The sequence below is a fragment of the Rhinopithecus roxellana genome, chromosome 1 (genome assembly GCF_007565055.1).
Source record: "Rhinopithecus roxellana isolate Shanxi Qingling chromosome 1, ASM756505v1, whole genome shotgun sequence".
Classification (NCBI taxonomy): Eukaryota; Metazoa; Chordata; class Mammalia; order Primates; family Cercopithecidae; genus Rhinopithecus; species Rhinopithecus roxellana.
The window spans coordinates 156,071,026-156,085,780 of NC_044549.1; the positions used below are offsets into that span (position 1 = coordinate 156,071,026).

Genomic DNA, 14,755 nt, shown 5'->3' on the forward strand with positions numbered 1-14,755 from the left:
GCACCTGTAATCCCAGCTACTCAGGAGGCCGAGGCAGGAGAATCGCTTGAACCCAGGAGGTGGAGGTTGCAGTGAGCCGAGATGGCACCACCGCACTCCAGCCTGGGCGACAGGCCAGCCCCCCCACCCTTAACTGAAAAAAGAAGATGCCTCAGTGCAGCACCATGGCTTGACTCCTTCTTGCCTTTAGCCTTGTCTCTCACCACATAGCCCCACATAACCTCACCTCTTCCTGAGTCCTTCCAGTCCCCCATTTCCTGCCACACAAAACTGTACCCATGCTGTTGCCTCTTCCTGAAAAGCTCTTATCCCACCCTTTTCAACCTCCACACATTCCTTCTACACAGTCAAGTACCATCCACCTGGGGATTCTGATCACCTTGAATAGCTCATATCTCCCCTTTCAGGGCTCTCCTAGTACCTTGACCACTCTCTTCTCTAGTTCTCTTTTGCAACTTTATTTATTTGTAAAACTATTTGATTGCATCGTAAGAACAGAGGCTGAGTCTGTTTTGCTCACAATTGCATCCTCCACTACCAGTGTCTGCAAATATCAATAGTAAGTACAGTTAACGTTTATTGATACATGTGCCAGGTATTGTTCTAAGTGCTTTGCACAGATTTTTCTTATTTATACCTCACAACAACCCTGTAAGGAAATTATTCTCCCTTTTTTAGAGAGAAGTAACTTGATGATCTTTCAGCTGGTAAAAGACAGAGCTGGATTTCAACCCCAAGCAGGCTAACTATAGAGTTTACGTACTGACTGCCACAGTCTACTCAATACTGAACATATTTGTTGAATGAATGAATGAATGAAAAGTAAATGAACATCTCTCCTGGATATTTAGGTAGCATCTTATATAGAAGTAGAGATGAGGTTTTAGTGCTCCCTAAAGTGCTCTCCAGCTCCAGGGTTTCTGACTAGGCATGAGAAGGGAAAGGGGCAAAGCTGGTCCTAACCCTCTGTCTGAATTTCCAGACTTGCCAGAGCACAAGCAGCCATGAAGGTCCAGCCTCATCTCTCTCTACAGGGCAACACCAGCCAATTCTTCCACACCTCCACCTCCAACTTAGCCAGGGGTATCTGAATGTCCCCTCATTTCCTATGATCATGCCACTGCACTCCAGCCTGATCACTAATAGGGGAGTGATCATTATGCTTCTCTTGGAGTGGTGTAACGTTTCCCTCATTTCCTGTTCTCCTCTGTCTTGCCAATTCCACTTTCTGGAGTGCCTGTCTATTGCTATTTCCCCAAGTCTTGCCCATCTTTCAAAGTCTAGTTCAGCTGTCATTTGCCCTAGAGTTTATTGCTAGCCAGTCCATTCCTTTCAATCTTATCTCTTCTAGTACTAATAAAAGTAGGCCAGGCACGATGGCTCATGCCTCTAATACTAGTACTTCGGGAGGCCAAGGCGGGTGGTTACCTGAGGTCAGGAGTTCAAGACCATTTGGACCAACATGGTGAAACCCCATCTCTACTAAAGACTAAAAAATTAGCCGGGTATGGTGGCGCATGCCTGTAATCCCAGCTACTCAGGAGGCTGAGGCAAGAGGATCGCTTGAACTGAGGAAACGGAGGTTATAGTAAACCAAGATCACACCACTGCACTCCAGCTTGGGTGACAGAGCGAAACTCCATCTCAAAAAAAAAATAATAACAACAACCATTATAGTAATAAAAGTAATACCAAAAGCCAAAATATATATTTGAATAACAAACAGGCATTGGAAGTGCCTAGAAGCGACTGGAAGATGTGACAGTGATAGAAAGTGATTCTCTTAAAAAAAAAAAAAAAGGTATTAGAGAAAAAACAAAAAAACAAGATCGTGACCACTTACAAAGAAGTTAAGTTCCTCAATTTCTATCCCATTATAAAAATATTCTTATGATGGCCAAACAGAAACAGCTCCAGTCTGCAGCTCCCAGCGTGATCAACAAAGAAGATGGGTGATTTCTGCTTTTCCAACTCAGGTACCTGGTTCATATCAGTGGGACTGGTTGGACAGTGGGTGCAACCTGTGGAGGCTGAGCCAAAGCAGGGTGGGGCATCACCTCACCCAGGAAGTGCAAGGGGTCAGGGGATTTCCCTTTTCTAGCCAAGGGAAGCCGTGAAAGATGGAACCTGAAAAAATGGGACACTCCGGCCCAAATACTGCACTTTTCCAACTGTCTTAAAAAATGGCACACAGGAGATTATATCCTGTGTCTGGCTTGGCAAGTCCCATGACCACAGAGCCTTGCTCACTGCTAGCGCAGCAGTCTAAGATGGACCTGCGAGGCAGTAGCCTAGCAGGGGGAGGGGCATCCGCCATTGCTGAGGCTTGAAGAGATAAACAAAGCAGCCAGAGAAGCTCAAATTGGGCGAAACTCAAGGCAGCTCAGCCAGGCCTATTGCCTCTGTAGACTCCACCTCTGGGGGCAGGGCGTAGCTGAACAAAAGGCAGCAGAAACTTCTGCAGACTTAAAAATCCCTGGCTGGGCCAGGCGCGGTGGCTCAAGCCTGTAATCCCAGCACTTTGGGAGGCCGAGACGGGCAGATCACGAGGTCAGGAGATTGAGACTATCCTGGCTAACATGGTGAAACCCCGTCTCTACTAAAAAATACAAAAAACTAGCTGGGCGAGGTGGCGGGCGCCTGTAGTCCCAGCTACTCAGGAGGCTGAGGCAGGAGAATAGCGTGAACCCGGGAGGCGGAGCTTGCAATGAGCTGAGATCCGGCCACTGCACTCCAGCCCCGGCAACAGAGCGAGACTCTGTCTCAAAAAAAAAAAAAAAAAAAAAAAAAAAAATCCCTGGCTGACCGCTCTGAGGAGAGCAGTGGTTCTCCCAGCACAGTGTTTGAGCTCGGAGAATGGACAGACTGCCTTTTCAAGTGGTTCCCTGATCCCTGTGTAGCCTAACTGGGAGGCACCTCCCAGTAGGGGCCGACTGACAACTCATACAGGCGGTTGCCTCTCTGGGATGAAGCTTCCAGAGGAAGAATCAGGCAGCAATATTTGCTGTTCTGTAGCCTCTGCTGGTGATACCCAGGCAAACAGGTCTGGAGTGGACCTCCAGCAAACTCCAACAGACCTGCAGCTAAGGGACCTGACTGTTAGTAGGAAAACTAACAAACAGAAAGGAATAGCATCAACATCAACAGAAAGGATATCCACACCAAAACCCCATCTGTAGGTTACCAACATCAAAGACTAAAGATAGATAAAACCACAAAGATGGGGAGAAACCAGAGCAGAAAAGCTGAAAATTCTAAAAACCAGAGTGCCTCTTCTCCTCCAAAGGTTCGCAGCTCCTCGCCAGCAACAGAACAAAGCTGGACGGAGAATGATTTGACAAGCTGACAGAAGTAGGCTTCAGAAGGTTGGTAATAACAAACTTCTCCAAGTTAAATGAGGATGTTCGAACCCATTGCAAGGAAGCTAAATACCTTGAAAAAATATTAGACAACTGGCTAACTAGAATAAACAGTGTAGAGAAGACCTTAAATGACCTGATGGAGCTAAAAACCATGGCATAAGAACTACGCGATGCATGCACAAGCTTCCGTAGCCAATGCGATCAAGTGGAAGAAAGGGTATCAGTGATTGAAGATCAGATCAATGAAATAAAATGAAAAGAGAAGTTTAGAGAAAAAAAAGAGTAAAAAGAAACAAACAAAGCCTCCAAGAAATATGGGACGATGTGAAAAGACCAAATCTACATTTCACTGGTGTACCTGAAAGTGATGGGCAGAATACAACCAAGTTGGAAAACACTCTTCAGGATATTATCCAGGAGAACTTCCCTAGCCTAGCAAGGCAGGCTGACATTCAAATTCAGGAAATACAGAGAATACCACAAAGATACTCCTCGAGAAGAGCAACCCCAAGACACATAATTGTCAGATTCACCAAGGTTGAAATGAAGGAAAAAAATATTAAGGGCAGCCAGAGAGAAAGGTAGGGTTACCCACAAAGGGAAGCCCATCAGATTAACAGTGGATCTCTTGGCAGAAACTACAAGCCAGAAGAGAGTGGGGGCCAAGATTCAACATTCTTAAAGAAAAGAATTTCATATCCAGTCAAACTAACCTTCATATGTGAAGGAAAAATAAAATCCTTTACAGACAAGCAAATGCTGAGAGATTGATTTTGCCACCACCAGGTCCACCTTACAAGACCTCCTGAAGGAAGCACTAAACATGGAAAGGAACAACTGGTACCAGCCACTGCAAAAACTTGCCACATTGTAAAAACCATCGATGCTAGGAATAATCTGCATTGACTGACGGGCAAAATAACCAGCTAACATCATAATGACAGTATTAAATGCAAACATAACAATATTAATCTTAAATGTAAATGGGTTAAATACCCCAATTAAAAGACACAGACTGGCAAATTGGATAAACAGTCAAGACCTATCAGTGTGCTGTATTCAGGAGACCCATCTCATGTGCAGAGACACACATAGGCTCAAAATAAAGGGATGGAGGAAGATCTACCAAGCAAATGGAGAACAAAAAAAAGCAGGGGTTGCAATCCTAGTCTCTGATAAAACAGACTTTAAACCATCAAAGATCAAAAGAGACAAAGAAGGCCATTACATAATGGTAAAGGGATCAATTCAACAACAAGAGCTAACTATCCTAAATATATATGCACCCAATACAGGAGCACCCAGATTCATAAAGCAAGTCCTTAGAAACCTACAAAGAGACTTCAACTCCCACACAATAATAATGGGAGACTTCAACACCCCACTGTCAATATTACACAGATCAACGAGACAGAAGGTTAACAAGGATATCCAGGAATTGAACTCAGCTCTGCACCAAGTAGACCTAATAGACATCTACAGAACTCTTCACCCGAAATCAACAGAATACACATTCTTCTCAGCACCACATCACACTTATTCTAAAATTGACCACATAGTTGGAAGTAAAGTACTCCTCAGCAAATGTAAAATAACAGAAATCATAACAAATTGTCTCTCAGACCACAATGCAATCAAATTAGAACTCAGGATTAAGAAACTCACGGCCGGGCGTGGTGGCTCAAGCCTGTAATCCCAGCACTTTGGGAGGCCGAGACGGGTGGATCACGAGGTCAGGAGATCGAGACCATCCTGGCTAACACGGTGAAACCCTGTCTCTACTAAAAATACAAAAAAAAAAAAAAAAAAAAAAAAAAAAAAAAAAGAAACTCACTCGAAACTGCACAACTACATGGAAACTGAACAACCTGCTCCTGAATGACTACTGGGTAAATAAAACGAAGGCAGAAATAAAGACGTTCTTTGAAACCAATGAGAACAAAGACACAATGTACCAGAATCTCTGGGCCACATTTAAAGCCATGTGTAGAGGGAAATTTATAGCACTAAATGCCCACAAGAGAAAGCAGGAAAGATCTAAAATCAATACCCTAACATCACAATTAAAAGAACTAGAGAAGCAAGAGCAAACAAATTCAAAAGCTAGCAGAAGACAAGAAATAACTGAGATCAGAGCAGAAGTGAAGGAGACAAGGACACAAAAAACTCTTCCAAAATCCAATGAATCCAGGAGCTGGGTTTTTTTTTGAAAAGATCAACAAAATTGATAAACCACTAGCAAAACTAATAAAGAAGAAAAGAGAGAAGAATCAAATAGATGCAATAAAAAATGATAAATGGGGAGATCACCACCAATCCCACAGAAATACAAACTACCATCAGAGAATACTATAAACACGTCTACGCAAATAAACTAGAAAATCTAGAAGAAATGGATAAATTCCTGGACACATACACCCTCCCAAGACTAAACCAGCAAGAAACTGAATCTCTGAATAGACCAATAACAGGCTCTGAAATTCAGGCAATAATTAATAGCCTACCAACCAAAAAAAGTCCAGGACCAGACAGATTCACAGCCGAATTCTAGCAGAGGTACAAAGAGGAGCTGGTACCAATCCTTCTGAAACAATTCCAATCAATACAAAAAGAGAGAATCCTCCCTAATTCATTTTATGAGGCCAGTATCATCCTGATACCAAAGCCTGGCAGACACACAACAAAAGAAGAGAATTTTAGACCAATATCCCTGATGAACATCAATGCGAAAATCCTCAATAAAATACTGACAAACTGAATCCAACGGTGCATCAAATGGTATTGCTTAGGTTTTCTACCACAATTAAGTCAGCTTCATCGCTGGGATGCAAGGCTGGTTCAATATACGCAAAGCAATAGACATAATCCATCACATAAACAGAACAATGACAAAAACTACATGATTATCTCAATAGATGCAGAAAAGGCCTTTGACAAAATACAACAGCCCTTCATGCTAAAAACTCTCAATGAACTAGGTATTGATAGAATGTATCTCTAAATAATAAGAGCTATTTATGACAAACCCAAAGCCAATATCATACTGAATGGGCAAAAATTGAAGCATTCCCTTTGAAAACTGGCACAAGACAGGGATGCCCTCTCTTACCACTCCTATTCAACATAGTATTGGAAGTTCTGGCCAGGGCAATCAGGCAAGAGAAAGAAATAAAGGGTATTGAATTAGGAAAAGAGGAAGTCAAACTGTCCCTCTTTGCAGATGACATGATTGTATATTCAGAAAACCCCATCATCTCAGCCCAAAATCTCCTTAAGCTGATAAGCAACTTCAGCAAAGTCTCAGGATACAAAACCAATTGCAAACATCACAAGCATTCCTATACACCAATAACAGACAAACAGAGAGCCAAATCATGAGTGGTACATCATACCCCGGGGCCTGTTGTGGGGTAAGGGGCAGGGGGAGGGATAGCATTAGGAGAAATACCTAATGCAAATGACGAGTTAATGGGTGCAGCACACCAACATGGCACATGATACCTATGTAACAAATCTGCATGTTGTGCACATGTACCCTAGAACTTAAAAGTATAATTAAAAAAAAAATTCTGAAGGTTGTGGGCTTCAAAAGGAAAGTGGGCTGTGCAGGAAGCAGCTTCTGCCTAGCTGGTGAGTTCCTGAAAGTAAGGAAGTGAAGAGACAGATATAGGGAAATGGAGCCCTGGTAGAGAAGGAAAGAAACACACATTCCACTGGACACCGCTGAAAAGGCATTTCTGATCCGTTCCCGGATCCACCCCATGCCCAGGACTCCTAGGGAAGTGTGCAGACTAAACACTGACGTAAACACACCCAGAGCACATATGTTTCTTCAGAAAAAGGCAAATGGTGGTGGTTGTGAGATGGGCAGGTTGCAGCCCTATTGTGCAATTTTTGATATTTTGATATATGTGTAATACAGTTTTTCCCACTAAGAAAATCTATTAACAGAACCCTGTGGCAAGAGTATTTCTCAAGTTTCCCTTAGTATTGAGAAATCAGCACGTGCTACCTGAAAATACTCCAGGAACCTAATTATCCAGGGAAATTTATGATACAGTTCATGAATTCTAGTGCCATATTACATGTAATTACATGGTGACACTGTCTTACAGTAGTTGCAGAGCATTTTACAGTTCATAAAGCGCTCTCATGTGTATTGTTTCATTCACTTTTCACAACACTCCCCACTCTCCCCTAGATGTTCTGGGCTCTGCTGTCCCTCATGCAAGCCTCCAGATACGACCTTGCAGCATCAAGGACAGCTCAACTCTACTTTCCTGGGCACCTGACACCTCCATTAGCAGACCTGATACCAAAGGGTTTTTCTTTAAATAAACACATCACCAGGTTGGGTCATGCAATCACTGTCTTCTTCTCCAGTGAGGAATCAGGAACTCAGGAAGATCAAGAGACTTAACTGGCAGCCTGGATGTGCTCCCAGTAGATACATTCCACATTAGAGCCCACATTGTGGTCCTTCTCTTCCTCCACAGCTGCACAAAAGAAATTTTACCTGAGAGTTCATCAGGCGAATGGTAGTTTTTGTGCCCACATCTTGCTGGAAGTTGGCTGTGGGTGCTCCATTAAACCTCAGGACTGCGTCATGATCATCTGTAAACCACAAAGAAACAGAAAAGAGGTGATGAGCACTGGCAATATGCAGAAAAAGAGAAAGGTAAGGGGAGGGGGCAAGGGAATAATGCTTCCGAATCTACCGCATCCTGATCCACAGGGCGAAATGGCAGTATTTGTGTGGTGCTCAGGTAAAGCTCCTAGGCAAAGATGACCACCTGTCTGCCAGCCACTGTAAGGGCTGAAGGGGTCTATACTGTGGCATTCCTGAAGCCCATTCAAAGACACTCACTTGTGCCTGGGCACAGCAGAAAAGTGAACAAAGCCAGTGTGCTACTTACAGTGGAATAGCTACTCCAGTTATCAAAGCAACAAACCAAATATTCTCTTGGTATCACCAGTAGATTATATTTCTGTATCTGTCAGAAAAATGAAAACACTACGATAGGTTCAGTGTATCCCACAAGTGCAAAGGACCCCATTGCACTCTGAAAAGCATGCAGTGCTCAGCAAATGGATGGGATTTAACTATGGCATCCAAGACAACCCCCAGGTGTTCCATTTAGGAACCTGAGGCCCAGGGAAGAGTCACAGACCTGGTGTGGCAGAAATGGAAGAGGATGTCATAGGTCTAAACTAACTTCCTTCCTTCCTTCCTTTTCTTCCTTTCTTCTTTTCTTCCCTTCCTTTCTTTTTCTTTCCTTTTCCTTTCTTTCTTTCCTCTTTCTTTCCCTTCCTTCCTTCCTTTTCTCCCTTTCTTCCTTTCTTTTCTTTCCTTCCTTTCTTCCTTTCTTTTTCTTTCCTTTTCCTTTCTTTCTTTTTCTTTTTCTTTCTTTCTCTTTCTTTCTTCCTTTCTTTCTTTCATTCATTCTTTCTTTCTTTTTCTCTTTCTTTCTTTCCTCTCTTTCTCTCTTTCTTTGCCATTGTCAGAAACAATGTACTAAATCCAGTCAGAATCAAACAGACCATTTTGAAAAACCTAAGCTTCCTGGGCTAGCTCCTTGTCTTTGCAACTGTTTAAGCAGTGTTTGGAAGACTAGGAAAAGTTTTTCTACCCAACGTCGACCAATCTGGTGGAGGAGGGAAGACTTTAAGGAGCCATCCCAACCCTGTGATCCTATGAGAGCTTCTTCCAATCTTACTTGGTCAAGCAAGTTTGGGGCTCACCAGTGAAATCTGCACTGCAGCTGGAGGTCAGCTGCATCCTCTATTGTTCTATTCAGGTTTGTTTTGGGTCATCCTTCATCCACACAGGATCTGGGGAAGTGAGGGCGTTTGACTGAATACAAGATGATTTAGAAAGAGGATATCCACAGAATTAAGGATGAAAGCCTCTCTCTCTCAGTTCCAATGTATGTACTAAACCTTAGGAACACAGAAACCTCATTCATGAAGACACAACCCTATCCTCAATCCTAGGGCAAAATTTCATCAAAATGGTTTGAAAATTACCTGAGAAGGGCACAGTCCCAACTGTTATCATCTTACAGGGCAGGTACACTGAAGTGCACATAGGGCAGGAGGTATATCTTTACACAACTCAGAATTATAATGCATTTTGTCATAATCAGTCACTGGTTCGAAAGAAATTAGTAGTAATTGCATGAGAAACATAGATCCATCAGAAACTTTAGTCAACTTTCCCATTTCACAGATGAATAAATTATTGGTGAGAATCCCAGTAGAAAAGAGATGAGAAGCTCCAACAGAGTAATTGAGAGATTCATAAAAGTACTACTTACCAAGTTAGGGTAGAGTTTAAAGAAATCAACATGGAATAGGCTAAAGCCCCACGGTTGATGACTGCATAGAGTCATTACTACCCCAGGTCTACTGTGGCCTGATGAGCACAGACCCTGAGTTGAGGAGGGACACCTATTGGGAGCTGTTGCCTTTAGGAGAAGAACACAGCTATTGCCAACCTCCAACCAGCAAGAAGGGGTCTGGGGGAGTCAATATCCCAACCTGGCTCTGCTCTTTCCCGTGGATCTCACAGACCTGAAGGGAAAAGGGAGAGAGCAGGACCAAGATGGGAGGGCCTCCTGGCAGGATCTGACACCTTCAGTCAAGAAAAAGATTCAGCTTGAGTTTACTCTGCAAGGCGAAACATGGCCAAATAGGTGCCCTGACCTTAGTCTTCTTCTCAGCTTAATGTCAGTGCTTCTCCTGGCCAGTTCCAAAGAAAATCCAGAGAGTGAATAATGCCAGTTAACGCAGTTCAAAACTTTAATTTCTGTGCTGGACGCGGTAGCTCACGCCTGTAATCCCAGCACTTTGGGAGGCCGAGGCAGGTGGATCACCTGAAGTCAAGAGTTCAAGACCAGCCTGACCAACATGGTGAAACCCCGTCTCTACTAAAAATACAAAAATTAGCTGGGCATGGTGGTGTGTGCCTGTAATCCCAGATTCTCAGGAGGCTGAGGCAGGAGAATCGCTTGAACCCAGGAGGTGGAGCTTGCAGTGAGCCGAGATTGTGCCACTGCTCTCCAGCCTGGATGACAGAATGAGATTTATTCTCAAAAAAAAAAAAAAAAAAAAAAAAAAAATTTCAATTTCTCAGGGACAGAGCCAGATGGAAAAGGGTGAGAGTGGGATTTGGAGGTGCAACTGGAGAACATCCAGCACAGAAGGCTTAGGTTAGAGTGGATGCTTGATGTTGACCATAAGAAAGGAGAATTGTTTTGCTCACTCAACAAATACTGATTGAGCACCTACTCTATGCCAGGCACAGTTTTAGACACGGGAGATGACGGCTGTGAGCAACAAAGACAAGGTCCATGCCATCAGAGATATTACACTCTACTGCACGGAGATAGACAATAAAGACACACAACAACCTACATATAAGATAATTTCAGATTGTGACGAATACTGTGACACCAACAAGCTGAGCTGTGTGCCAGAGACACTGAGGGAATTTCCTTCATAGAGTGATGATTCAGGGAGTGCCTTGGAGGTGAGACTCAAAGGATGGCCAGGCTTGGGAAGGGTTCAGAGAAGTCCACTAGCCAGAGCATGCAGCAAGTGTCAGGACCACAGTGAGGGGAGGAACTTGACTGTACACAAGGAGTTAAGGGAAAAAAAATCAAAGATGCAGTTACAGAGGTTGGCAGGAACCAGATTGTACAGGGACATGGGTCCAGGTATGAAGTTTGGACGTGATTCTAAGAAAAAAGCCCATCAGGCCGGGCGTGGTAGCTCACACCTGTAATCCCGGCACTTTGGGAGGCCGAGGGGGGTGGATCACCTGAGATCAGGCGTTCAAGACCAGGGTTTGCTGACCCCTGATATAACTGATCATGTTCTCCAAACTACTCAGTTCACAGGTGTCTTCTCAGTCCTTATTCTGCCCAAGAATATATCCCACCTCTGCAGACTTTGATACCAACAGCCAACATCCCTCAAACTATAACCCCCTTTGCCTTCCATTGTATGGTGCACACCTAGTTCTCCCCTAGCCAGTCTCTGACTCTTCTGACTTTTCCTGCTTATCCCTGTTCTTTTATTTGTCCCTTAAATGTAAACCTTTTCTTAGGTTTTCTAATTGGTCGTCTTCCCTGGATTATAACCATTATCTCACCTTGATACAAATGACTTCTAAATCTGTCTCGACATCTGACCCTTCTCTGGAATTAAATACTTGACAGCATAGATATTTACCCAGTGCAGTCCACACACACTTCAGTCTCAGAACATCCAAAGCGGAATGTGCGTTCCTCTGGAAGCCTGCTCCCCTTGGTAAGATACAGCCTGCTCCCAGGCGAGACATCCTGGCTCCTGCCTCTCACTCAAGATCATTTCCAGCTAGATAGTAAGTTCTGCCTCTTACTTCATGAAGCCTCTCAAGTAAGGTCCTTTCTCTCCATCACGGCTACCACAGCCCGGGCAGGCCTGGCACTTCTGACCTGGATGTGGTGATAGTCCCTAATAATGGAGACATTATACAGTACAAAACAGGGACTCATAGAGTATAAGTGAGAAATCTCCCTTGTTCAAAAACCTTCTAGGGCTCTCCATGGCTTAAAGAAGGAAACCTAAAGTCCTTATTGTGACTGTCAGCATTCTCTAAGAGCTAATGCCTAGCTACCTTTCTGGCCTCGTTCCTCACCCGTCTTCACCCACAAGGCCCCACATGCCATCCAAACAGGATTATTTGTGATGCCCAAACACACGGGGCACTTTTCCCCATGCAGTCTTTGCTTCTTGCCTTTGCTTTAACTCAGAATATCCTTCTCTTCTTCTCTAGGACAGCTAATAGACAGGAATATAAGACATTTTTTAACATAACAAAAGAAAAATCATACCAAATTTTATTATGAAGCTACAATTATTACAAGGCACAACAGCAGAGGCGCTAAGAGTGGGGTCTTTGAAGCAAGCACTCTGCTTTCAAACCCCAGTCTGCTATTAGCCAGTGGTGTAACCACTTGAGCCTCCGCATTTAGCTCTGCAGCTAAATGAGACCAATTATCTTATCAACCTCACAGGATTTCCGGGAGGATGAAAAGAGCAAGGCATGTTATGCACAGCAGATGCATAATAAGCATCAGTTGTATTAATGGTAGTGTTTTAAAATTATGCTACTGTTTAACATGAAAATTCCAGCAAATCTAAGATACTTAACATGTATGAGTAAACTATCAAAAATAACTGAAAATGACTGAGCCCACCATTGGCTGGTTTATGAGATTGCTGGAGGCAGAGTAGGTTGTTACACTCTCTCTGATAGAAAATCTTGCTATGGACAAAAAAAAAAAAAAAAAAAAAAAAAATCATAAAATGTCTCTTACTCGTGTCTTCTAGCCTCACTTCTGAGGATATTTCCCTGTTGAATGTCAACAGTGGTCACCTAAGTTATCTGCACAAAAACCCTGCTTGTCAGCAATGTTATTTGTAAAAGAAAACCATTTGAAATAATCTGATCCATTCAATAGTTGGGAAGAGACTCAACAAATTCCAGATGCAGGAGGAAGTGTATGGGCCTGGCACGCTGCCTGCAACTCAGGCTTCAACAAAGGGCCTTTCCTTTCCCCCTCCCCTTCCCCTTTGTATTGTTGATGAATCCATTAATAAATAAAATAATACATGAATGAATGTCTTAAAATATTTGTTAGACAAAATGCCAAGAAGATATATACCCTATAATAGCAGAACATTTGAAGTCTAACATGTAACTTTTATTACATCTCAGAATCAAAGTCCTTCTGTGGAAATCCTTATTTTGAAGTTGAAACTGCAGTCTATAGAAAAATATTATTTTTATTATTAATGTTTATTTAAATCACTCTAAACCTTTAAGGAGTGCATAAAATTAAAGCTGTAGTTCCAGTTCACAGAGGTATCAGGCCCTGTCTCAAACTTCAGTATAATTTCAGCCAGGCACGCAATGTTAACTTTGACGTGAAGAACAAGGATCAGCTAATACCTAGGATATCCCAAACATAAGCAGCAAAAATGGAGAAGAAAGAAAGAAACTTCGCTCCGTTATGGATGAACAAAAACCAATCACATTTAGTTTCTTGAAAACAAAGTCCAAGAAAAAACAAAAGTACAGAAGCAAAAGTTGAGGTGGGGCTGGCCAGCAGAGCAGCTGCCTATTTGGGGAGGTAGAAACTGTGATCTCACCATTTATTTCTGCTCTAGAGAATCCAATTTGGGCCTACTTTTCTTCTTTGAGAGCATGTTCTGGGTTTCAGACCATTTTTCCTGGCAATCCAATGAAGGAAATAAAAAAGGAGACGTATGACCTCACCTGCTCCAGTACCTCCAGGCTGACAGGGGAGCACAGCTTCCTGTGCTTTGCTTTCTTTAGCTGATTCATTTCAAATAATGGAAAACACATTCAGCGTAAGAGAAATAAGGCTCTCTGTTACACAGGTTTACAAATATAGAGAGGCTTTCTATCTTGATTCACTACAAAGGGTTTCAAGAAAAGCAAATTAATATGTTGTGACTCTGAAACCTTTTTGGGTCACAGATCCCTTAGAGAATAAACTGCAATCTACAAGCTCCCTTCCTGGAAAAATGCACAGACACACATACACATATACATACACATCCACATCCACATATACATATACACACATATACATATACATACATACACATGTACATATACACACATATACATACATATACATACACATGTACATATACATATACATACACATATACATACACATACACATATACATACATACACATGTACATATACATACACATACACATACACACACACACACATTATACACACCTAATCCACAGATATTTTTACGTGCAATCGCAGGGATTTATGACCCTCTGAAGTTGGTCCATAGCCCCCAGTTAAGACTTGCTGACCCAATTAAATCTTTTCAAAGAGAAAAGCTGAAAATTACCCAGGTTGTTGAGGCCAATAGAGTCCTCCATTAATCAGGTAAAACAACAGAATTTCAGAACCCGGAAATGATGTAGAGATCTATGCTTCAAGTCTTTTCAAAGGTCAGTTGTAGGCTTTTGATTATTGGTAGCAGCGGAACTCTCTTTTCAAACGAAATCTTCTGCACAATTCCAATATTTAAAACAGAACAAAATAAAACTATTCTGTTCCCAACACAAAGAAGCAATAAATGTTCAAGGTGGTAGATATTCTAATTACCTTGATTGGATCATTATACATTGAATACATGTATCAAAATATCCCCATAAATATATATAATTATTATATATCAACTAAAAATATTAGGAAACAATAATGAAACTCTTCGAATTGATAAAGATGCTGGGGGCCTAGAGTGCCATCTGTTCAATTCCCTCTGTGTCACTTGTGACTCTGAAAA

The 14,755-nt window shown here is 42.4% G+C and overlaps 1 protein-coding gene across 9 annotated transcripts in view; it reads right to left on the bottom strand.

The window, feature by feature from the left end:
- ST6GAL1 (ST6 beta-galactoside alpha-2,6-sialyltransferase 1) overlaps window positions 1-14,755 on the bottom strand; it is a 149,302-nt gene that overhangs the window by 18,237 nt on the left and 116,310 nt on the right. For all 9 annotated transcript variants that reach the window (XM_010389774.2, XM_010352508.2, XM_010352502.2 and 6 more), the window contains one exon: window positions 7,879-7,976. In XM_010389774.2, coding sequence (XP_010388076.1) covers window positions 7,879-7,976 — 98 coding nt within the window. The remainder of the gene's footprint in view (window positions 1-7,878; window positions 7,977-14,755) is intronic.